The sequence below is a fragment of the Scyliorhinus torazame genome, chromosome 21, assembly GCF_047496885.1.
Source record: "Scyliorhinus torazame isolate Kashiwa2021f chromosome 21, sScyTor2.1, whole genome shotgun sequence".
Lineage (NCBI taxonomy): Eukaryota > Metazoa > Chordata > Chondrichthyes > Carcharhiniformes > Scyliorhinidae > Scyliorhinus > Scyliorhinus torazame.
In genome coordinates this window covers 27,884,344-27,908,827 of record NC_092727.1, presented here as the reverse complement: position 1 = coordinate 27,908,827, position 24,484 = coordinate 27,884,344, and the positions used below count along the sequence as shown (strand labels likewise).

The window sequence follows — 24,484 nt, the reverse complement described above, 5'->3', positions numbered from 1 at the left end:
AGGCACAGCAAGTATGGTGGTGTTACATTCTGATTGGCAAGGGACCAAAATACCCTGTTGCAACAGCTCTTGAATTAATTTGTCTATAGACGGAGCAGCTTGGGATTTCAGGGGGTATTGCCGAATGGAAGGTAGCTTTACATGATCCTTAATTGTTACCTTTATAGGTGTAACATTTGTCTTTCCCACTTGTGATGGGTATTTCGCCCAGACCTGTGGATTGACATATTCCAAAACATCATGTCCCCAGTGATGCTGCAGTCGAGTGTTAATTGTTTCAGGGACCTCAAAATATTTTATGGCAGTGCCGTCTGGCATGACTTGAAGTGCGTACTCTGTTGGATCCGAATGATCCACTGCCCTCCTTACCATTTGCCCCAGATCCCTGGCATGGTACTGGTCGTGGACCTGACTTGTAATATGAGGGCTTACCGAAGCTGACTGTGGCCATAAATGTGGTGGTATTGTAACAAAATCGGCTGTACCTTCTTTTCCCGTGACTGTGGCTGTACCTTTGACTGGCCATTCGGTCCCAATTAATGGCCGGTATTTGTCCTCCAACTCCCTGTTTTGTCCGGTTCTGTCATAGGCCAGGGTAACGTGATGCAGTGAATGTTCAATGTCTAACGTCCACCACTGGGGGTGATAGAAATATAGCACTGTTGTCTCATCCTCCATGATTTAACCGTTACCCCCTCGTCTCCGCACTCCAGCTGTAGCTGGAAGATACACAGTAAATCTCGGGCCAACAAATTACAGTCCAATCCAGTAGTCACTTCAAACTGATGATCTGCAGACTTATTCTCGTAAGTGACTGTCACAGGTTCAGAAACAGGATACTCACACACCTGTCCTTGGAACCCCGACAATTGCTGCGTGTGGTCGGATAATGGTAGTCAAAGTTCTGATTGCACAGAAGACATGGCTGCTCCAGTGTCGATTACAAATGAGTGATGTTAATCTCCTATCTGCAGAGAGATAATAGGTTCCCTGTCCGATTGGAGAGTCCTTATGGCTAAATTAGCTAGTCAATCCTGTGTTGGGAAAGGGTTTGCCCGGGAGAAGTCAGTGTATCTCGTCTGTCCTCCCCTTGGTGGGTACCCCCTCCTTTGGGTCGGATAATCTCCTTCTGCTGCCTGTCTTTTAAAGGGGCATTCCTGTTGCAAGTGATCTGCACGGCCGCAATTAAAACATGCATTGCTCCCTCTATATCTGCCCCGTCCTCTTCTCCCAGTAGACCAAAGGCCCCTCAGAGGGGGCGGCGGTTGTAAAGCTGTTGGTGCATACGGTGGGCCATAAAAAGGAGCTGAGGGTCCATTTTGGGTGGGTTTGATATCCTCCCCCTCGCTGATCCACCCACCCAAAGTCACAATATTGGGGCTCCTGCTGGTAAACTACCATTTCTGCCGCTTGTTGGGGTCGCAGATCATCCTTTTTCATTACATACTCAGTCTTAACCTTTGTAACTGAGCCTCCTTCCTGGCCTACACCCTCCTTCCAATAAAATCTGACTGCCCTTGCCATCTGGGAACGGTCGTTCTCTGTCCAATTCAGGTTATTACATTTCACAGCAGTAGCCACAGAAGGTGGTAGGCAATGCATTAACATGGCACAATATTGAGGGGAATTCTGACCATTTTGATATGGCAGGTCGCCTGACTGCCCACGGTAGATTTCATTAAAACGCTCCAGAAATTCCTCTGGCTCTTCAGTCTTCTTAGGTTTTAGGTCTAAGATAGCAGAAATATTTATGGGCTTTTGAAATGTGCTATTCAACGCATTCAGGATCTGTGTCCGTCTATCGTCGTCTAACGCATGGGCTTGCTGAAGTGCGGCGTGGCTAGCATAATTCAGGTGATTGGTATCTTCCTAATCGGCAACTGGCTCCGAGTCTCACCAGGGGGCACTCTACCTATTTCCTCTGGTTCTTCCAAGACTTCGACGTCCCTCCCTGTCACTAGAGGGAGTTCTTTCTCTTCAAAATCATCTGTTGCAGCTCCCTTTGTTCTCGAAATTTGCGGTTTCCCCTTGGTTTGGATGGATTTAGGTGGTATGCTTAATTGTTTCTGGTTAGGATCAAGCCCTTCTCTCGCTGTCCGAGATCTGGTCCTAGAGCTAACTGGGCTTGCGGAACAGAGCTCCTCTTTCTCTACTGATCGTGAAGATGGTAAATCGGGACCCACACTATCAACCAAAAAGGGCTGGAGTTACTGGCATGATTGGAATCTGGGGAGCAGTGACTGGATATAAATTATTATACTCTGGTGGTTCTGGAATTAGTGCAGACAATGCTACAGGTGCAGTCAAAACTTTTACTGACAGTGAGTGCAGTTCAGGTCACACAGACTAGGATCGAGGATCTAGTAGAGGCCCAGAAGCAGGACAGCAATCTCGCGGAGATTGTGAAAGGAAAGTATCCCGCCTCCTACGAGAGGTTCAGAAATACACTGACCACACATGACAGTGTGGTGTTAAAGGACACCCTTTATGTGTTTCCTGAACAGTACAGGAACCAATTGATCTGTTTGTTCCATGATGGTCTTGGACATCAGGGAATCGATCCCACTACAGCCCATCTCAAACAGCTTTGTTGGTGGCCAAATCTAAAGGAAGATGTAAGCCATTACATAGAAAATTGTCTTATCTGTGCGCAGAATAACCCCGACAGATATGCCAAAAAGGCCCAACTCAGCCACACCCAACCTGTTATCGGCCCCTGGACTGACCTCCAGATTGATTTTATAGGTCCCTTGCCCCCTTGCAGGAATGGCTATAAATATGTACTTGTGGTCGTAGACACATTTACAAAATGGGTGGAAGCATTTCCAGCCCGCACAAACACTGCAAAAACCACAGCCAAGATTCTAACCCACCACATCTTTTCAAGGTGGGGACTGCCCCGCAGCATTGAATCGGACCAAGGCGCTCATTTTAAGGGACGTGTCATGCAGAACATCCTCACGATATTTGGCATCACCCAAAAATTCCACATTGCATACCACCCACAGTCGAGTGGTATCGTGGAGCGCATGAATCGGACCCTAAAAACCACCCTCAGAAAAATGGTCCAGCAGAACAACACCACTTGCGACTCAGTCCTCCCTTTTGCGCTGATGTTTTTGCGTAACACTGTTTCCACCTCCACAGGTTACACCCCACACACTCTCATGACCGGACGCCCCATGAAAGGGACAGAATACTTGTTAGGTTTAGACCTGACCAGCCCCGAAGTAACGGCCCTCACACACGAGAAAGCCGTGGAGCAATTAGTTGCTAATGTTAAAACGGCTCAGTTAGCAGCCGCAGTAAAATTGGGCACCAAAAAGAAACAGAGCAAGGCTTGTTTCGACAAGACAGTGCATGCAACGGAGTATGATATCGGCCAGCAAGTGATGCTGTCTGTATATAACCCCAGCACATTCCTGTCACCAAAATACTCGGGTCCGTATTCTATTGCGGACAATGTAAGCCCATCCGTTTACAAAATCAAGTACCCCAATGGTAAGACTGCGTGGTTTCATATAAACCAGCTAAAGGTTTATGGAGCACAGTCGAACCACGCACACCACGTCATGCTTGACGCAGCAGACCACACCCCGCCCACAGCCAACGTAACCCGACCAACCCCCACCACGTCCAGCCCAGCCACGGACTCGACCTCGACTCCACCCCCGAAATATACACTCCGCCCCGGAACGCTCACAGACTGCAGCAGCAGAGACAGCGACTGTGACTCGGACGATGGCCACAGCACGCCTCCCTACTATCCCCATGCAACCGGACCCACACCCAGCGACTCCGACTACGATCCAAGTGATCCCTTCCTGATCACTTTTCTAAATAAACCCCACCACCGACCACCGAACCACACGGACGACCCCGACTTTGTCCCCACACAACTCGACACAAATTATTGGCACCGCGACAACTCCTACAGACTCTTCCACAATGACGAGAGCAACCCCAACTCACACCAAGCAGCCCTTTCAGCCCTAATCCACTCCAGAGTTTGGCACCCGGGAGAAGGTGACGACCTCGGGTCTGACTCCCAAACCGCCAACCCCTTTGCGACCCTGTTCGCAACCGAGAACTGAGGTGTCCAGATGATGTTTTAAAAGGAAACGCTTGGGAAAAGTGTTGTCCTTCCTGATGGAACCTGCAGAATGTTTTATGTTGTTAGTACGTTTGTTTAATGTTGTTTTTCCGACAGGAGAATTTTTCCACATGCTTGTTCAGCGGAACTAGCTTATCTGCAGATACCTGGTCAACAGACCACACGCTTGTTCAGTGGAACTAGCTTTTCAGCTGATACTTGTTCGGGTATCAAATGCCCGATCGTAACTGCCCTTCTGGTTCGAAGGGTAGAACCACTATGGCAGCCCCACCACGATGACTACATTTTTGCCCGTTCTAGTCGGTTGCTCAGGCAGTGGAGAAACGGCGTGAGACCCGCCCTGCCTGAGGAGCCCCCCGCTGGTCAACTACGCTCAGGTAGGGGAGATACGGCATTGGTAGCCGTCCTACCCAGGGACTCCATCCAAATCTTACCCGTCGCGGCCCATACGCACCTCATTTGGCATTTTCCTTTCAAAAAGTTTGGTTTGCTTAGGGAACCTTTAGGTTGCCCGCCATCTGCTATTTACATCCTGGAACATTTGGATGGTAAATCAGCACTGGTTCGTCATTGGGAAGTGTGCCGGGTCCTAAAATTTGTTTTTTGAAAAACAAATGAGGGAGTCACACATAGTGACCAATTATTGGCACCAAGTGACAGACACACTAGCACACCAGATATTAAACAAAGATAGTTACAGATACTATGCTTGTTTCTACAGAACTCCAGAATCTCCAGGATCGGAGAAAATAAAGAGAAGAGAAGAAAGAGACGGAAAGAGGACAGCCATAAGGACTTCCTTCATCGTGATCAACATTCTGCTTTTGGACATTTGATTGCGCGTGAACGCGAACCCCATGACTTCAAACCTCCCAGTCGTTAATGTTTCACTGCCCCGCAGTACCCAGAGCCCAGTCACCAGCGACACTGCATCATCCTGGTGTGCCAGGTTCATAACCTGGTACTCCCTGTCCTACGTGATCGAAACACTGTTAGCGTTGGCGATGCTCTGCTGTGTAGTGCAGACTATGCGCCTACGTAAATGGAGAAGGAGAGCCTACCGCGCTCGAACCCCGGTATATAGGATCAGATCCCCTATATTCTGTTACGACCAGACCCCCGACCCCCGCGATCTATAATAAAATAATAAAGTGCATTCACTTGCGTTTATTGTTGTAAATAAAGAGATGTACAAAACTTTTTCATGAACAAAAAAAAAATTTGTATGACCCTGAGCTTGACTGCCAAGCCAGGAAAGATTGTATGATATACTGTGATTTTTGTTGTATGATTAAGGAAGGTAGGATAATGGAATGTTGTAGCCACGTAAAATGGCTGTGTTCCGATTAATCTGGCCAAAACCCAATTTAAAATGGCTAACCCGAAAGACTGCTGGGAAAAGCAGCTAAGAAGACACAAGCAGGCAGCTGCAGACAGTATTGCATATTCGGCTCTGGGAAGTTAGCCCAGATCGATACTCAGGGCTATCAACAGCCCATCAACCCAGGTATTTGCAGTTGCCTTCAGGACTATTTGCAGCCCATCTATCCAGACATCTGCAGTTAAATCGGCTATCCCCGGGAACAATTGCAACATATTAGCAATTGAATACCGGGCCAGACCTGTCGGCGCCTGCAGGGGCCGAAACAAAGACAGGTGAACGACCACCCCCCGATCGAGGAATCGCCTCACCATTGGACACATCGACCCCAGAGATTGGGGACAGATCCAATCACTTGGGACTCAGGGTCAAGGGCCGCCCCGGGAGGCGGGAAGCCCCTGGGCCCTATAAAAGTGAGGGGCCAAGTTCAGATCTTGCTCTCTCTCCTCTTCGCCTGCTCGAGACCTTCGCAAGAACAGCAACCGGCAACAGTAAGTTTGAATCCAGCGATCGCTATCAAGTAGAGACACCTAGCCACCGACCTGTAGCAGCCTTTTGAATCCCGCGGGCCAGATCTGATTGGACAAGCCATTCGTTTCCCTGACCTGGTGGGCTCTTCCTAAGTTAAGTATTGGCCAGTAGTGATAGGTTTATTATATAGAAAGTAGTATTAGGGTATTAATATTGCTTGTTGTATATAATAAATGACCGTTGTTTTAATCCTTACTAAGCGGTGTGCTGTATTATTAATCATAACCTGAACTTGAACCACGTGGCGGTATCATAAAGATACCTGGCGACTTATGAGCAAAGGTGACGTAATCAGAGCAAATAGACTAAGGTTAAAAAGAGCAACAATGTTTAGCGAGGGTAGTATATTAAGGATAAATTAGAGGTTCCAAGTTTGTTATTTTGTAATGCATGTCCCTGTCTGACATAGCACCCTTAAAATTGTTAATTAAAATTTTTGTGCATAGCTATGTTCAGTGCAGAGGCCATGTAGGGGGTGCCCCCCCCCCCCGGTTAGGGAATGGAAAGTAACAAACATGATGTGATCCTTCACGCTTTGCGTTAGGATCACAAGGAGGGTTTGTAGCCATGTAAAATGGCTAACTCCCGATTAGAATGGCCAAACCCCGATTTAAAATGGCGAACGGAAGAGGCTGATGGGAAAATCAGCCAACAGGACTCAAACAGACAGCTGCAGGTAAAACAGTGTATTCGCCTCTGGGGAAGCCAGACCAAACCGATTCTGGCAGCCATCAACATGACAACACCCCAGCCATCTGCATATTAATCAGCCATCCCCGGGAACAATTGATACAAAATAGACACACAAAGCCGACCCAGACCTTTCGGCGCCAGCAGGAGCTGACACAAAGAGAGGTAAACGACCACCCCTCGATCAAGGAATCGCTCCAGTATTGGAGAATATCGAACCAAATGATTGGGACCAAGTCCAATCACTTGGAACCAGGTACAAGGTCCGCCCCGAGAGGCGGGAAGCCCCTGGGGACTATAAGAATAGGGACCAAGTTCAAATCGACCCTTCTTCTCTGCTTGGCACCCTTCAAGACCCTTCTGCAAGAGAACGTAAGTTTTACTCCAACGATCGCTACCAGATAGACACTCCTGACTATCGACTTGTACCAGCTTTTGAATCCCGCAGGCTCAGAACCCATTCGAAAGGCCATTCGTTTCCCTGACCTGGTGGGCCATTTCCAAAGTTAAGTATTGGCCTGTTAGTTGTAGGAAGTAGCTTAGAAGTAGAATTAATGTATAAGTATTGATTGCTGTATATAATAAATGAACGTTGATTTAACTCTTACTAAGCAGTGTGTTGGATTATTAATCATTACTCGGACATGAACCACGTGGCGGTATCAGAAAGATACCTGGCGACTCAAGAGAAAAGGTGACAGAATTAGAGCAATTAAACTAAGGCTAAAACGAGCAACAGGTACAAGGGATGTTTCAGATTATTTACACAAGAGCACAGGAAGCTCAGGAGAGGCACTTATTCAAATATCAGGATTCAGAGGAAATTGATAAAGTAAACCACAACAAATATATTCAAGAGTCAAGCAAATATGAGGCCAATTTCAGAAATGGGAAGTCACACAAGTCAATTTACACCTTAATACTTAACACCAAAGTGATGAACGTTTGAATTATATTTCTTACTGGAGGTGCATGTTTGGAATACTTGAAAGCATAATTAGACCAATGCTTGACAATTTGATGTACTGATTAACCTTCGGCTAGATAGTCTATAGTTTCTCCTGTTTTATATTTTCTTACATTCTTGTCTGATGGCAGATGACAGAAAGATATCTTGGAGTTAAAAAAGGGACATGCCATAGTAGATTTATTAATGAGTGTTGAATCATATTTAGTTAACAGCCTAATGTATACGGAAACATTGATCGAAAAGCGACCGTAATAGGATTATGGTCAATGTGGGGTTTGAAAGGAGAAACATGAAACAACGACTGGGATTTTAGATTTAGTAAAGGCTGACTCAAATGTGGTGTGACTGACACTGCCCACAATAAACTCAGCAAATCTGCCAATGTGTAAAATACCAGAAGATCTGTGGTAAGGATTCAACATGATGTCAATTGCGTTTATACCATGAGGAGAAAGATGGGTCTGCATCAGACCTTGGAAAGAGCACCCCACTTAAGCCCACGCCTCTACCCTATCCCCGTAACCCAGTAACCCCACCCAACCTTTTTGGGTACTAAGGGGCAATTTAGCATGGCTAATCCACCTGACCTGCACATCTTTGGACTGTGGGAGGAAATGGGAGGACCCAGAGGAAACCCACACGGACATGGGGAGAAAGTGCAAACTCCACGCAGACAGACACCTGAGGCGGGAATTGAACCCAGGTCCCTGGAGCTGTGAGGCAGCAGTGCTAACCACTGAGCCACTGTGCTGATAAGAGACATGAAAAAATTAAAAGAAAAAAAGATGCAACAAAAATAAATTGCACAGATCTTGGTGAATAAGAAAGATAGAAAGAACTGCAAAGGGTGACAAAACATATAGTAAGAGCTAAAATAGAAGATTGTGAAAAGAGACTTGCAAGTGATATCAAAATGAAATCAACATTCTCTTTTTTGATTCTAGTAGGAGGTAGTGGCTTTTGGAAGAGAAATGTGAGCTCATTGAAATCTATCAGATAGGAAGTCCAAGGTTTTTGATCTGATAACAGGGAAAATTAAAACAACCTCCGCTTGTCCCTGGGTGAATCCATGTTCAGTCCGGCAGCTCCCACCGGCTGATTGGCCTCTCTTTGACTCTATGGCACCTGGAAGTTACCCACCTCCCTGATCACCGTCCTTTTACTGGCTGGAGCATTGAAAGTAGCAGTGAGTGTGTTTAAAACATGCTGAGGGGAGACAGGGTCCGGAACAGGCTCCTGATTTTTAAAAAACCCCAGTGGATAAGGTAGCTGATGTTCTCCCTCAGCTTTAAAGGACATGTGGCGGATAGTTTCGGATCCAATTAAAAATATTTCTTGAAGCCTACTTTGGGCAGATTCCAGAGGTTGAACGAAACATCATACACGATGCTTGTAGCACAGTGGTTAACACTGTTGCTTCATAGGTTCGATTCCTGGCTTGGGTCACTGTCTGTGCGGAGTCTGCACATTCTCCCCGTGTCTATGTGAGTTTCCTCCGGGTGCTCCGGTTTCCTCCACAAGCCCCGAAAGACGTGCTTGTTAGGTGATTTGGACATTCACCGGAGTGTGGCGACTAGGGGCTTTTCACAGTAACTTCATTGCAGTGTTAATGTAAGCCTCCTTGTGACAGTAGTAAAGATTATTATTATTGGAACCGGAAATTTTACTTGGGGCAGGAATCGGGCAGACAAGCGCCTGTAGTGGAGTGACCAAACCACGAGGCTGAGGGGAGTGTTAATTCTCTGGCGTAATCTGTACAGTTTGTTTAGTTTCTCAACTGAAACTGGCAGGAAATTCCAGCGGACCATTGAGTAGAAATGAATAGTGCAGCGTGTGACAAAGTGTGTCTCACCCCCACTCAGGTAAATGACAGAAGAACATTTCTGGGGTTTCCCACAATTGAGGTCCTCTGAGGTGGACTGACTGAAGTTCTTAAAATGAGATCCAAATAAAGCAGATACTTATTTAGCCATTTACACTGGGAGGGGTAGGGGTGGGGGTGGCGGGGGTGGGGGGGGGGGGGGGGGGGGAGGTCCAGGACAAGAGGTGTAATTTCAAACTTTGAGACATGCCAATGAGGAGTGAAATTAAGAAGTACTTTTTCTAAACAACGGTTAGTAAAACGTGGAATCCCGTCCTCCTAAGGGTTGTGGATGTCGGGTTAATTGAAATTTTCAAAACCAGAGAAAGGCAAATTTTTGTTTGTTTGTTATTTGCATCAGAAAAGGAGGCCATTTGGCACATCGGGTCTGCACGGCTCCCAACAGAGCGACCTAGCTAGTCCCATTCCCCAGCCCTCCAAATTAATCACTTTCAAATATATATCCACCTCCTTTTGAAACCTCCTATGGAATCCACCTCCACCACTCTCCCACGCAGCACATTCTAAACCCCAACAACTCGCTGAGTAAAGAATTTCTTCTCATCTCACTCCTAGCTCTCTTGCTGATCATCTTGAAATTGTGACTCCAGTCACTGACATACCAAATAGTGGAAACAGAATATCCAACTTTACCCTGTCAAAGTTGTTCAGAATTTTTAAACCCTCGATAAGGTTGCTCCTTAACCTTCTCTGCTCCAAGGACAACATGCCCAATTTCTTCAATCTTTCCTTGTAGCTAAAATTCTTCATTCCTGGTATCATTCTAGTAAATCTCTTCTGCCTCTTCCAGGGCTTTAACATCCTTCCTTAAATAAGGCACCCAGAACTGAACACAATACCTCAAAATGATTTGTCGAGGTGTAGCATTCCTTCCTTGCTTTTATACTCTGCCTCGATTTATAAACCCAAGAATGCTATAAGCCTTCTTAGCAACTGTTTCAACTCACCTGGCCACCTTCAGAGAATTATGCACTTGAACCCCAAGGTCCCTCTGCTCCTGTACTCCCCTCAAAGTTGTATCATTGAGCCTATATTGTCTTCCCATGTTTCTCCTACCAAAATGCATTTAAGTTCATCTGCCAGGTGTCTGCCCATTTGGCCAACTTGTCAATGTCCCTCTGAAGTCGCTCAGCATCATCCTCACAATTCTCTATTCTCCCTAGCTTAGTATCATCTGCAATTTGAGAGATTTTGCCCTCAACACCCACTTCTAAATCATTTATATACATCAGAAAAAGGAAAAAGTTCCCAACACTGAGCCCTGGGGAACAACACTTTCAACTCGTCTCCAGTCTGAGAAATGGCCATCTATAGCTACCCGCTGTTTTCTATCTCTTAGCCAACTTCTAATTCATGCTGCCAAGGACCCATCAATCCCAAACATTTTTAATTTGCTAACCAGTCTGCCATGTGGCACTGTGTCAAATGCTTTCTGAAAGCCCAAATATACAACATCCATGGCACTACCTTCATCCACTGCCCATGTCACCTCGTCAAAGGTCTTAATTAAATTTATTAGATATAACCTACCCTTGACAAAGCCATGATGGCTGTCTGCTATTAACTTATTTTACTCTTATATTTATCTCACCCCGTATTGTGGCCTCCATCAGTTTTCCCACAATTGATGTCAAGGTGACAGATCTGTAGTTTCCTGGTTATCCTTTGTCCCTTTCTTAAACAATGGTGTCACATTTGTAATCCTCCAGGGGTGGGGCGGAGGATGGTGCGGGGGTGGGGGGGAGGGGGTAGGGGAGGGGTAGGGTGTGGCGGGGGGGTTGTTGTTGAAAACTCACCACTATTCTTAGAAGTCCCCCTAGACCAAAAAGGGCCGACATTCTAAATGGTGAACAGGGATTCTCACTCCCCGACTCCTATGCAGGCTTCGGTGGGTGCTACTCAGGTAAAACTATGTTTTCATGTTAGCCCCCGGTATAACCCATACCTTCACAGAAGATTTCATCTACTTATCACTTACTAGCATCGATCCCGGGTCCCGCATTGCTAAGCAAGTAAAGTAGACTTTGGAATAACCACTGTTTCAGGTTAAATTTAGTTATTATTATATTTTTTCTTTTAAAAGATGCTGTCACTGTCTTTACAGAAAAGTAAAAAGATCTGGCTTCTTGATCCTTCTGGTTGGTTGAAGGGACCTTCAGGCCCACCTTGACAATCAATCTTCTTGTGTCTTGTCTTCTTTAGATGTATTTGCTGGCTAGCTCAGTTACTATGTTCTATCTTTCCCATGTACCGAGCCGTGGGATCTGGCTCTGCTGGCTGTCTCTGAGCTGACTCTGCCTCCTCTTTAAATTCTGGTCTTCCTTAGATGTATTAGCGATTTTAGCTCGCCTGCTTTGCCCTGTCCCTTTCCCATGGCCGAGCTGACTGTAATCTGGCTCTGAGCTGTTTGTTCCTTCTCTGCTTCTCTATGAGTTCTGGTAGTTCCTGCACTGGTCTCTGGGTTTATATTCTCTTTCTAACATTTATTAAGTTTTTATGACTTTATTGTAAAGTAACTTTTATTTCACTTGGATTATAAAAAGTATCTTTGATCTAAACATTCTACTAAATATTCATTTTGACATGACCTCACCTCTCAGGTCTCTGATTACATTGTTTCCTTTGTGATGTTCAAAGTTCCTTTGTGATATTCAAAAATGCTTTGGTTTCAATAGAGGTGTGAATTTTGGTTTGGTTCCTGTCATTTCTATAGTTTTATTTACCAATTGTGTCCTCAGCTCATAATTTTGACTTTGATTTTGGCTTTAAATTATGTTCCTCGTGGACTGATAGTCTCCAGTTTTCTTTAACTTATTTGGTGTTAGCAGAATTTCACACCTAGAATTATCATCAAATTCAACTGAACCTCATCCTTTCCTTTCCAGCTGCTTACTAAGATAGTTAATTTCAATGAAGGTGTGAAACATTGCTTCTGGCTGTATGCTAAAAATCCACTTGGTTATAACTTGAAAGGTTTACATTTATCTCTAACTCAACTGAAACCCTCATCCATGCTTTTCCAGATGCTTACTAAGAGGGTTAGTTTCAATGAAGGTGTGAGCCATTGTTTTTAGCTTCATACTAAATATTCTGTTTGGGAGAAGGAATCTGCTTTTTATATTCCTGCTCTTTGCAGCTGCTGTTAACCCTTCATGGGATCTTTCCCTACATTCTCTCGTGATTCTTTCAGACCAGATATTGCCAGACTTCCATGTTTCAAATTACACATCTTTCCATATTTTCAATAACAGGGTGGAGGTGCATTAAATCTGTTTGGAGACAGGCCCCTGGTGGCAGCCCATGACAGCAGAATTCCAGACAGGCTCACTGGGTGCTCGTACAATGAAAGGCTGCCTTGTAAAGAGATTTCCTGCCATCCCACCCCACAGCACCATCAGAATGGTGATTTGGCTCCTTTTGCAATTAAACATTGGAAGGAAACATTTATTCAAGTTGAAGCACACTCTTAATTACTTACCATTTACAGCAACCTGGTGGGGCCTCTATGGCTGGAAAGCCTCTGATTGTCCCTGTCCCTCTAGTTCAAGGGCCCACTTTGACTTCCTTAATTTGACAGGGAACCCAGCCCCAGAACAATCAAGGTGGTGTGATTCTCGACAAGTGACACTGTATATCCCCCCCATCATAGGGGGTTGGTTCTGGACACGGAAAACAGTCCTGACCCCTGTTTCCCATCGTCAAAGTGAAAATTCAGTCCCCATCTCATCTCAGAGGCAGCACAGTGTAACAATGGTACGGAACGTTACTGAATTGTCACTCTGCATCAATCTCTTTTGAATTTAAAAACTTTGTGAATCTTAAGTGTGAACTATAAAATAAAGGCAATAACCAACAAGTATTTTGATTTGATTTAATAGTGTGTTTTTATTCTTGTGCGTTTAATTGGTGTTAAACAGCGCACATTTGCAACAACTGTAATACAGTTTCAACATTAAGCATTCTTACACTTGTGAGCAACCAGGAAAATTGTAGCCTCACAGTCCACTAAACTTTTTATATGGTCAGAGGCAACACAAATTTCAAAACCATCTATCTCATAACCAGCCTCCTTTATAGCACTTTCTAAAAAGGCCTGATCAAATTTCAGAGATGAAAACTTAAGCTCATCAACGATGTAATAGCTCTCGTTCAAATCACTAATCAGAATGAGCACCCCGTCTGGTTTTAACAGAGAGGTTACATTTCTAAGAGCAGCGCAGTAAGCTGCTTTATCCTTACAGGCAGCTTCCAGACACAAGGAAGTCATCAGACAATCAACAGGTTCCAATTCCACTGGATCCAGAGGGTTAGTTTGATGGACATCACACTTCAAAACTTGTTTGATGGAATCTCTCAGCTTCTTCTCTTTCTCTGTCCATTTTTCCCTGAAAGATACAAGCTCAGTGTCTGAGACAGAATGCTGCAGAGAACCACATTCAATTCATACTGCATCAGAAGAGATGATTGTGCGGATCAAGCTTTTTTCATAATGTTTGTCCCAACGAGTCCCCAGTTAAGGGGCAACTCGCAAAAAGCAGAGTGATGATTGTGGTTATGAAAGAGTTTCTCATGCAGCACATTAAAATGAACACCAGCCTACCCTATCATAGAAGATAGAACATAGAAAGATAAAGCACAGAACAGGCCCTTTGACCCACAATGTTGTGCCGAACCTTTGTCTTCGATTAATCATAGATTATCATTGAATTTACAGTGCAGAAGGAGGCCATTCGGCCCATTGAGTCTGCACCGGCTCTTGGAAAGAGCACCCTACCCAAAGTCAACACCTCTGCCCAACACTAAGGGCAATTTTGGACACTAAGGGCAATTTATCATGGCCAATCCACCTAACCTGCACATCTTTGGACTGTGGGAGGAAACCGGAGCACCCGGTGGAAACCCACGCAGGCACGGGGAGGATGTGCAGACTCCGCACAGACAGTGACACAAGCCGGAATCGAACCTGGGACCCTGGAGCTGTGAAGCAATTGTGCTATCCACAATGCTACCGTGCTGCCCTTAAGAACAAATTAATCTACACTATATCATTCTACCGTAATCCATGTACCTATCCAATAGCTGCTTGAAGGTCCCTAATGTTTCCGACTCAACTACTTCCACAGGCAGTGCATTCCATGCCCCCACTACTCTCTGGGAAAAGAACCTACCTCTGACATCCCCCCTATATCTTCCACCATTCACCTTAAATTTATGTCCCCTTGTAATGGTTTGTTCCACCCGGGGAAAAAGTCTCTGACTGTCTACTCTATCTATTCCCCTGATCATCTTATAAACCTCTATCAAGTTGCCCCTCATCCTTCTCCGTTCTAATGAGAAAAGGCCTAGCACCCTCAACCTTTCCTCATAAGACCTACTCTCCATTCCAGGCAACATCCTAGTAAATCTCCTTGCACCTTTTCCAAACCTTCCACATCCTTCCTAAAATGAGGCGACCAGAACTGTACACAGTACTCCAAATGTGGCCTTACCAAAGTTTTGTACAGCTGCATCATCACCTCATGGCTCTTAAATTCAATCCCTCTGTTAATGAACGCTAGCACACCATAGGCAATCTTCACAGCTCTATCCACTTGAGTGGCAACTTTCAAAGATGTATGAACATAGACCCCAAGATCTCTCTGCTCCTCGACATTGCCAAGAACTCTATCGTTAACCCTGTATTCCGCATTCATATCTGTCCTTCCAAAATGGACAACCTCACGCTTTTCAGGGTTATTTATCATGTCTTTACATGCATCAATAAATGGTTGCATTTGTATAGTGCCTTTTAACAGTGAAATGTAACAAAGGGGTTCATAGGAGTGTTACCAAATAAAATTTGACATGGTGTCGCAAAAGTGGAGTATAGTGAAGATGGCAATAAGGGGTAGCTCTAAAGAGTCTGAAAAGAAGAAAGAGAGCTGGGCGGGTGGAAAGCTTCAGGGAGAGAAATCCAGAGCAGCAGCCTCAGTAATGTTTTGTTATGCTCTTGTCGTAGCATAAGCTGCTTCCTTGATGTGCACTCTGACAAAGGAAGGTTCAGACTTGGAGATAGTTTAAAGCTATCTACAATTCTACTTCTTGGATTCGACTCTACTGTTAATCCTGATATAGCTACTCAGACTGACGAACCAGGCTGCTACAATCCAGGTGGTGGGTATGATGTGTTGAATCAACCCTGTGTCTGTACTCACTGAGTGTCTCCACTGGAAAGAGGAAGATCATGTGTGCTGTGTCCTTTTATATGGGTTGGTGGAATGTCCTCCTGTGGTAGTGTCACCTCTGTGTGTATCGTGAATGCCCATTGGTCGTGTCCTATCTTACTGGCCTATTGGTTAAATGTCTGAGTGTCAGGTCTCTGGTGCGCCCTCTAGTGTCCAGCTAGTCTACGTGTATTTACATTAACCCCTTGTGTATTTACAGTGATGCATATCACCACAGGTAACTTGGCATTGCAGTCCATTTGGGATGGCGCACTTAAAATTGGGGATCCAAGGAGTACAGAGATCCCTGAGGTGTACAGTGCTGGTGGAGGTTACTAACCGAGGGAGTGGGCAAAGGATTTGATCAACACTAAAGGCTGTAATCAACTTTGGTTCACACTGTTGTCGGGGACAAAGACAACAAAAACGGCTGGGGAATGGCCGGGTCCGTGACCTGCAGCGGTCACGCAGTAAAACATGGTGCTGGCCATGTGTGGATCCAACCTGCCAAATACTGCCCCCCTGGCCAACCCCTGGCCACTCCCACCAGCCCTCGCGCAAGCCCCCAGGCTAGCAGCACGGCTCCCGGCCAACTGTGGCGACGCTGGACACAGTCCGCAGTCGCCACGCCAGGTTCCCGACAGCTGTGACCACAAGTGAACCGTGCCATCGGGAACTCGGCCCATCGGCGGCGGTGGATCGCGGAGGCCTCAGAGAATTGAGAGTCGTCAGTCCCGCTAATGATATGCCAACAGTGCTTAAACACGGCGGGGTGAGAAACGCATTTATGGGGTGCCGGAGGATCACGATTTGGCATTAAACTGGCGTCCACCACTCCCGATTTGGCGTCAAACTGGCGCCTACTGCGATTTTAACGTCGAAGGGTATTCGCCGCCCATTTCGCCGTTGGCCGACGGTGAATCCCATCCCATGTTTCTGAGACGCAGTCGAGTTGGAAGGCTTTTCTACCTAAATAAGTGACACGGTGAATTTAATATGTGAGAAGAGCAGAACTCAGAACAAAGCTAACTTCCCTTCAGTATTGAACTCAAGTATCAGGCGGGAATATGTGCCCTTCTCCCAGAGTGGGAGTTAAACCCACCACCTTTGGACTCGGCAGTGAGACGGCCGCCAGCTGAGCCAAACTGACAAAAGCAGAAAACTTTGTAAATGAGTTGAGCTCAGTTGAAACTCTGTCAAGGTGAAATGTGAGATGGAGACGAAAGGGGCATTTGAAGTATTTTGCCCCAGGGTGATCAGATATTAGCAGTCATCAAATTTGTGTCTATGTCGCCAGCATTGAGCAACCTCGACCAGGAGCAGCTTGCACTGCCGAAATGTGGAGAGATTGCTGCCTTATCCAGGCCAATACTTGGGAACATACAGAATGGTGTAAAATAAAAAGGCCCTAACAAAATGAATCTGGGTGTTTCCTTCACTTTGTGGAGATCACGGTCTCTGATATCAGGTTTCCAGCAAAATATTTATTTATATCCTGAGCTTTATAGAGAAGCTGTTTAAAAAGGATGCTGAGCAACTCAGGACGGCAGCAACTTTCCAGGTCTACAAGCACCTTTCTTTTAAATGAATAGGCTGGTCTTTTTCTCACTTGACTGATGAGCCCTCTAACTGCAAATTACAAATGAAACTTAAAACAAGAATGACCTCTCATTGCAATGGATCTATTCTTGTCCTTTTACTGGCTGAAGTGCTCTGATTTAATTTGTAATTCAATAGAGTTGTTTGGATACTTTGACAAATCAGAAGAAATCGCGGAATTAAGTGCCGCTTAGGGATCAAACCCAAGATTTTTCAAGTTTATAGAAGAGTTGTGTCTCTAAACCAATGGGCAGCTTTTTCACCTTTTCACAAAGCAAATCCGAGCTTCTCAATAATTACCTGTCGCCTTCCAGTTCACACACATACTTTGCAATTGGGCTCCAGTCAAAAGCTCCCGTGTCATTTTGTAACCACAGCTCAATCTCCTGGCGGTTGTTGGAAGCAAAATCGGACACAACAATTTGCTCCGCATGCCCCGAGGCAGTGAGAGCCAAATGAAGACAGGGACCACATCCAATTTCAAGCAGTGTGCGGAATTTCGGACCTGGAATCATTCAAACATCAGTTGTTGATTGGGAAAGAAAATGGAAATAATGCACCTAAAATTGTACTGAAGAAACCACGAAAGCAGTGAGAGGCAACCTAGTGATTGGGCTGCACGCGTTCGAAATTGGCTTGTTCACTAACCATGACCCCATGAATATGATTAAATCTATTTAATACACATCAAATATTTTATAATTAGTTATAAAAAAAGCTTAATCATTTCATATACTAATAGATCTAATCAATTTCAAATGGTAAAAACAAAAGAAATATTTATGCTTTGGATGCAGAGGGAGTGCACGGCTCTCACAGTCAATGGCGTGTGCAATTAGAATGCATCTCACATTGCTTGCTCCATGTTTTATGTGCAGATCACTTCACTCATTTAAAAAAGAAAAATTTAGAGTACCCAATTCATTTCTTCCAATTACGGGGCAAATTAGCGTGGCCAATCCACCTATCCTGCACATCTTTGGGTTGTGCAGGCGAAACCCAAGCAAACACGGGCAGAATGTGCAAACTCCACACGGACAGTGACCCAGAGCCGGGATCGAACCTGGGACCTTGGCGCCGTGAGTCAGCAGGGCACACCCACTGCGTCACCGTGCAGCCCTCATATCACTTCACTCATACTGGTGGGGAAAATACTACACGGATGGGAATCAGTGGAGTGTGGCAACGGTCAACAAAATGCCTCATGGGCTGCAATCAAAACCCAGATGGGCTGCAGGTTGGCCCTGGATCTCAGATTATCCACCAGTGAACTAAAGGGAGCTTTTGTATCAATGTCCGCTTCTCTGTCTTTGCTGGCAAGAATCAGATGCCATTTTTCTCCACCCTTCTTGCCGCACCCAATTCCGACGAGATAATAACAATGTTGCTCAGTGTGACAGGTACATTGCTGCTCTGCTCACTTGGGGAAGATCTCTTTCAATAATTTAGCAGCATCAGGAATCCCTGTCAACAGATGTCTCCACTGGAGCAGCAGCAGCACAAGGTTTGCGCAGGGAGAGATGTGAAAGGAGTGTCAATGTGGGCGGGAGAAGAGTGAAAGGCTACATGGCAGCTAGAGGAATGTTAGTATGACCTGAGGGAATGGAGGAGATTTCCAACATGAACTGAATGAAGGTGCGGGGGGGGGGGGGGGGGGGAATAGTTGTTGGACGAAGAACATCTGTGTGGGGGAAGATGAAGAGGAGCGTCCATGGGAAGTGGAAAGAGCGGGAGACAAATGCTAGAATGAACAGGGGAGTGAGGGAGGAATTGCTTTATGTGGGTTGCAGGGAACAGTGTGGAGAAGGTTTGTGTGAACAAGTAAACTAAGGGCTGAGGAGATCAATAAGAATAATTACGGCCCCTCTGCATTTTCTCTGGAAGAGATGACTGCCTCTTAGTTTAAAATTTATTATATAGTTGTCATTGTAACAAAGTTAATAATGTGATTTTGTGACACAAATGCCATAATGGCTTAAAAATCCTTCATAGGAAATTGAGAAAACTTCTGAAATTTCCACCTCCTTCGTTTTACTACATTGATTTACAAAGACTGTTGTAGGCCATGTTTGAGTTTATCCTTCACATAAGTAGTGGTCCTAATCCTGTGTGGTCAATTGGTTCCCCAATTCTTGATCTATATTAATCACCTTTTCTTCAATCATCTAGTTTTACATCTTGACCTGGTCTCGGCTTTAGAGGCTCATCATGACTCTCCATGCAAAAAATCATCTTGCTCTCTGTGTATGTCTCCTTTTCCCAGCTATCTCAACAACCGAATACTATCTGCTCCACTGACAATTGTCCATGAATTGACTCTTAATCTTTTCTATTAATTTAACTTAGCCCCAAGAGTATGAATTCTTCCTTCCTGTTTGTATTTCCTCCCAGCAAGCAGCGTAGCTTTATCCAACTCGCTGTGGCATTTTTCCTGCCGCTTAATTGATGATAAAGCTGTAATCCACTGAGTATATACATGTCCCAGGGCGATATTCAGGCCTGATTTTGACTTTCCAGCATTCCTGGGAGCTTTTGACCACTTTTTCATTGCCTTTTGTTCTTTCTCACAGAAGGCCCAGAAACACGCACTCCAATTTAGGAAACTTAACATGGCTCCTCTTCGCTCCAGTTATCTTCTTTATTGTAGGATATGCTGGAGGGCCAATTTCCCTAAGTGCAACAAATAATGGTGCTTGGCAACCGCAGGGCAAAGCAATATTGAAGTGAAACCCTTAAGGAGGATATACATAGGGCCAAATGCCTGCTTCAGGGGTGGGTAAAGAACACCTCTAGTTTCTCCTTATCTGGTAATGTGGTAGGGTGGCGGGGGGTGGGGAGTGGGGGGGTGACCTCCAGCTGTTGCCAATTTTGGAGCCTCAGTAGGTTCTGGCTGCTGGGCACAAGCAGCCCAATTTCTAATTGTTCCCTTACTTACAACAGATCAAGTCGCCCTCAGTTACATTCCTTCTTTACATACATGTGCTCCTCTCGGCGTCTCCCCCTCAACATTCTTTTATATTTTGATTCTCTCCTCAAGGTTCAATTTGCTTATCCACCACTCTTAACATCAGTAACAAAGGGGTGTCATTAAAACCCCCTTTCCCTCTCCCCCCAAACCTTAAATTCCCCTTTACTTCATGCCCCGCTCAGTCGTCCCATTATTGTCATCTACCTCCTGCTTTATTCCCCCAATGCTGCTCCTCAATCATTAGTCAACAAAAGCTACTGACTCAGGAACACTGGTGTTAGCGCGGGGGATCTGCAGCTCCACTCACATACTGGCCAGGCCAAATAATGATTTGACCTGCAACAGAAACAGCAAATACTGGACAATCTCAGCAGGACTGACCACAATCTGTGGAGGGGAAAAGGGAGCTAACGTTTTCGAGTCTGGACGACTCTTTGACAATGACTTGGGCTGAAGCGCTGCAGGTTCAGGAACTGTTGAGGATTTTGTACTGTCAACAATCCTCCGTCAGTACTTGATCCCAAACGCATTAAAGCAGTATTTGCCCAGAGGAATTGGAGGTGAAAGCTCAGAGCAGGGTGTTGCCCCGTTAAGGCAGCAGCTAGCTTAAATTAAATCCAAAAGGCTTCACTCACCACTGGAGAAGGTTTTTACCAAATTCGTCAGAACAAAAGGCATGAATGTCTTTTCCAGCACTTCACCAAGGGGAGACAGATAGTACGTTTCCAAATAGATCCGTGGGTTAAACTTTTTCTCATAACAATCGCCATCAGTGAAACCCGACTCCATTCCTCTCTGAACAGGAAAGTCAACTGAGAGGCGGATTGCAATCCCACTATATTTAAAGGGACTACCCATGCCGGTAAAATGTTTGGAACTGACCCCATTGTGAGAAGCGGGAGGTGTTCCCGGAAGAGCTGCCTGTCATTTCACTCCACAATGTCTTTCTCTAAAAGTCATATGAAACGTTTTGATGTTATTTGCAAAGTAGAACCAAAAACAAGACCAACTTAGATTGTACATCGGTTTGTATCACAGTACTTGCAATTAATCGCAGTGCAGAAAGGCATGTGGTCCCAAAACTCAATCTATATTCGTTATCTAGGATGATGGAGAAAATCCAATAGTACATAAAAATCTGTTTGCGTTTGACGACCTAACGTATTCTAAAGGACTATGTAGATAAGATCTAGAAATTAAGACCCATGTTTATTAAACAGTTTCCTGAAAAATCTTTTCGTACAAAATTTATTTTTGTAATGACATCTTATACAGGTCAAGGTTAATTCTGAAAATTACAGATACAAGGTTCATATTTTTGATGTTCATAAAAAAGGCTGTTCTGCTATCACGGTCAAAAAAGCTCCCAGTGTATGTGAGCTGATCAAATGCAAACAAGGGTGCTTGGCTGCCCCAGGGCAAAGCAATATTGGAGTGAAACCCTTAAGGAGGATATAATGTAAACAAAAGTCTCAGTACCAGACAGGAGGACACACTTTTCAAATGCACAATTTGCAAATCTGATGTTTCAACAAATTTAAGTGAGGTACCAACGGTAATTTTAATAGTATGGACTTCTTGGGCAGGTCAATGACTGTAGCTTACTAGCAGTTCCCTAACCTTCAAGGTTGCTTCCTTGCACTTACCTGCAACTTACCCTGACCCCACCCTGCACTTACCCTGACCATCCTATGGTCTCCGGTGACCCAGGAGACCCCGCCGGTGCCGTTCTGCCTGATCCACGTTTGTATGGACCAGCACTGAATCGGCGCCAGGCTGCAACCTCCCTGGGTAGACCGAAGAATCAGGGGAGGCTGCTGGATCCCGCGCAGGTAGGCCGTAAGTAGGTTTATGACCTACTTCCTTTAGCGTCATTTGTTCCTGACCATTTGGGGTGGGTTTCCGACTCCGATGTCTCGCGGGACCTCCGAGAATCTAGTGGGTCGTGGAGGCTAGCAGGAGCTCGCTGGAGGGCTTTCCCGGCATTTTCCGGCCGCATTGCGCTCAAGCTCCACCCACACTCTGACATCACTGCAACTATTTGACAAACACCCATTTCTTAAAGGTACATCCATTACAGCTATTTGATAAACACCCATTTCTTAAAGGTACTCTCACATGACATCTCCCCAAATAAAAAACAACCATCAACTGCCAGATGGTTTCATTTTTCACCTTTTCACATTATATTAAGAAATATTGACAGTAAATATACATTTTTTTAAAAATAAAATAAAACGCACAAACATGTATAATAACATAGTCCCTTTTAGTTCTTCCTCCAACTGGAATCCCTCTTGATTGACAGTCTCTTTGGACAAGAAAGTCTCTGCATGTAACTGCATTAACCTTTTTATAGTCCACACACAACCGTTGGATACCGTCTGGTTTCGGTACCATCACTATGGGTGAGCTTCATTGCCTTCAACCCATTTCTATTATGCCATTTTTAAGCATATTTTCAATTCCTTTGTTAACCTGTGCCAATTTTAAATGGTTAAGTCAATATGGATGTTGTTTAATTGGAACAGCATTTGCCACATCTACATCATGTCTAGCCATTTTAGTACTTCCCAATTTATCTCCACCAACTTGCCCATGTGATATCAATAACTCTTTCAGGCCAGTTCGTTTTTCCTCTGGAAGGTAACTCAATTTATCCCAATTTTTAAGAACATCCTCGTTTTCCAATTTAATTTGAGATATGTCAAATTCACAGTCATCTGGATTTGGTTCGTCACTTTGAGTTAGAATCATTAAAACCTCGTCATTTTGCTCTCTTTCCCTTTCAAAGTACCTTTTAAGCATATTCACATTATCATAGAATTTACAGTGCAGAAGGAGGCCATTCGGCCCATCGAGTCTGCACCGGCTCTTGGAAAGAGCACCCCACCCAAGGTCAACACCGCCACCCTATCCCCATAACCCAGTAACCCCACCCAACACTAAGGGCAATTTTGGACACTAAGGGCAATTTATCATGGCCAATTCACCTAACCCGCACATCTTTGGACTGTGGGAGGAAACCGGAGCACCCGGAGGAAACCCACGCACACACGGGGAGGATGTGCAGACTCCGCACAGACAGTGACCCAAGCCAGAATCGAACCTGGGACCCTGGAGCTGTGAAGCAATTGTGCTAACCACAAGGCTACCGTGCTGCCCCGATGACGCACATGACACACTTGGTGAGTTTTCCTTCTATCTGGCATTCTTACCACATAATTCACCTCACTTAATTTCCTTTCAATCTGATAAGGTCCACAAAGCCTTGCTTTTAAAGGTTCACCTACCACTGATAACAATACTAAAACTCTATCTCCACTGGCAAAACTACGAACTTTGGATTTCTTGTCCGCTACCCGTTTCATCACATTTTGTGCAACTTTTAAATGTTGTCTAGCCAATTCCCCTGCTCTATTTAATTATTCCCTAAAATTTGACACGTAATCCCATAATGTAAGTTCTGATTTTTCACTCACCAATTTTTTCTTAATCAATTTAAGTGGTCCTCTTACCTCATGACCAAAAGTTAGTTCAAAAGGACTAAATTTGGTTGACTCATTAGGTGCATCCCTAATTGCAAACGGTACGAATGGAATCCCTTTATCTCAATCCTCTGGATAATCGTGACAATAAGCCTTCAACATTGTCTTTAATGTCTGATGCCACCTTTTTAATGCTCCCTGCGATTCTGGATGGTACGCAGTTGATTTAAATTGTTTTATTCCTAAGCTATCCATAATTTCTGTGAGAAAGTTTGAGGTAAAATTTGATCCTTGATCCTATTCTATTTCTGTGTGTAGTCCATATCCCGTAAAGAATTTAAATAACTCCTCCACAATCTTTTTAACTGTAATATTGCGGACTGGAACCGCCTCTGGAAACCTAGTAGGCACATACATTATAGTCAAAAAATATTGATTCCCACTTTTCGTTTGAGTAAGCGGTCCTAAGCAATGAATTAAGACCCTTGCAAAAGGTTCCTCAAATGCTGGAATGGGTATTAAGGGTGCTGGTTTTATCACTGCTTGAGGTTACCCTATCACTTGACATGTGTGACATGATCGACAAAATTTAACTACATCTTTATGTAGTCCAGGCCAATAAAAATGTTTTGGGATTTTAGCTTGGGTTTTCCTTACT

General features: G+C 44.8%; 1 protein-coding gene across 1 annotated transcript; it reads right to left on the bottom strand.

The window, feature by feature from the left end:
• Positions 1 to 13,425: 13,425 nt before the first annotated feature.
• On the bottom strand, positions 13,426 to 21,234 carry LOC140398226 (nicotinamide N-methyltransferase-like). Its single transcript, XM_072486639.1, has 3 exons — positions 20,974 to 21,234; positions 17,671 to 17,875; positions 13,426 to 13,953 (listed from the first exon to the last, which is right to left on the bottom strand). Exons 1-3 carry the CDS (start codon positions 21,194 to 21,196, stop codon positions 13,521 to 13,523), a joined length of 861 nt encoding a protein of 286 aa, XP_072342740.1. The 5' UTR covers positions 21,197 to 21,234; the 3' UTR covers positions 13,426 to 13,520.
• Between the last annotated feature and the right edge of the window lie 3,250 nt (positions 21,235 to 24,484).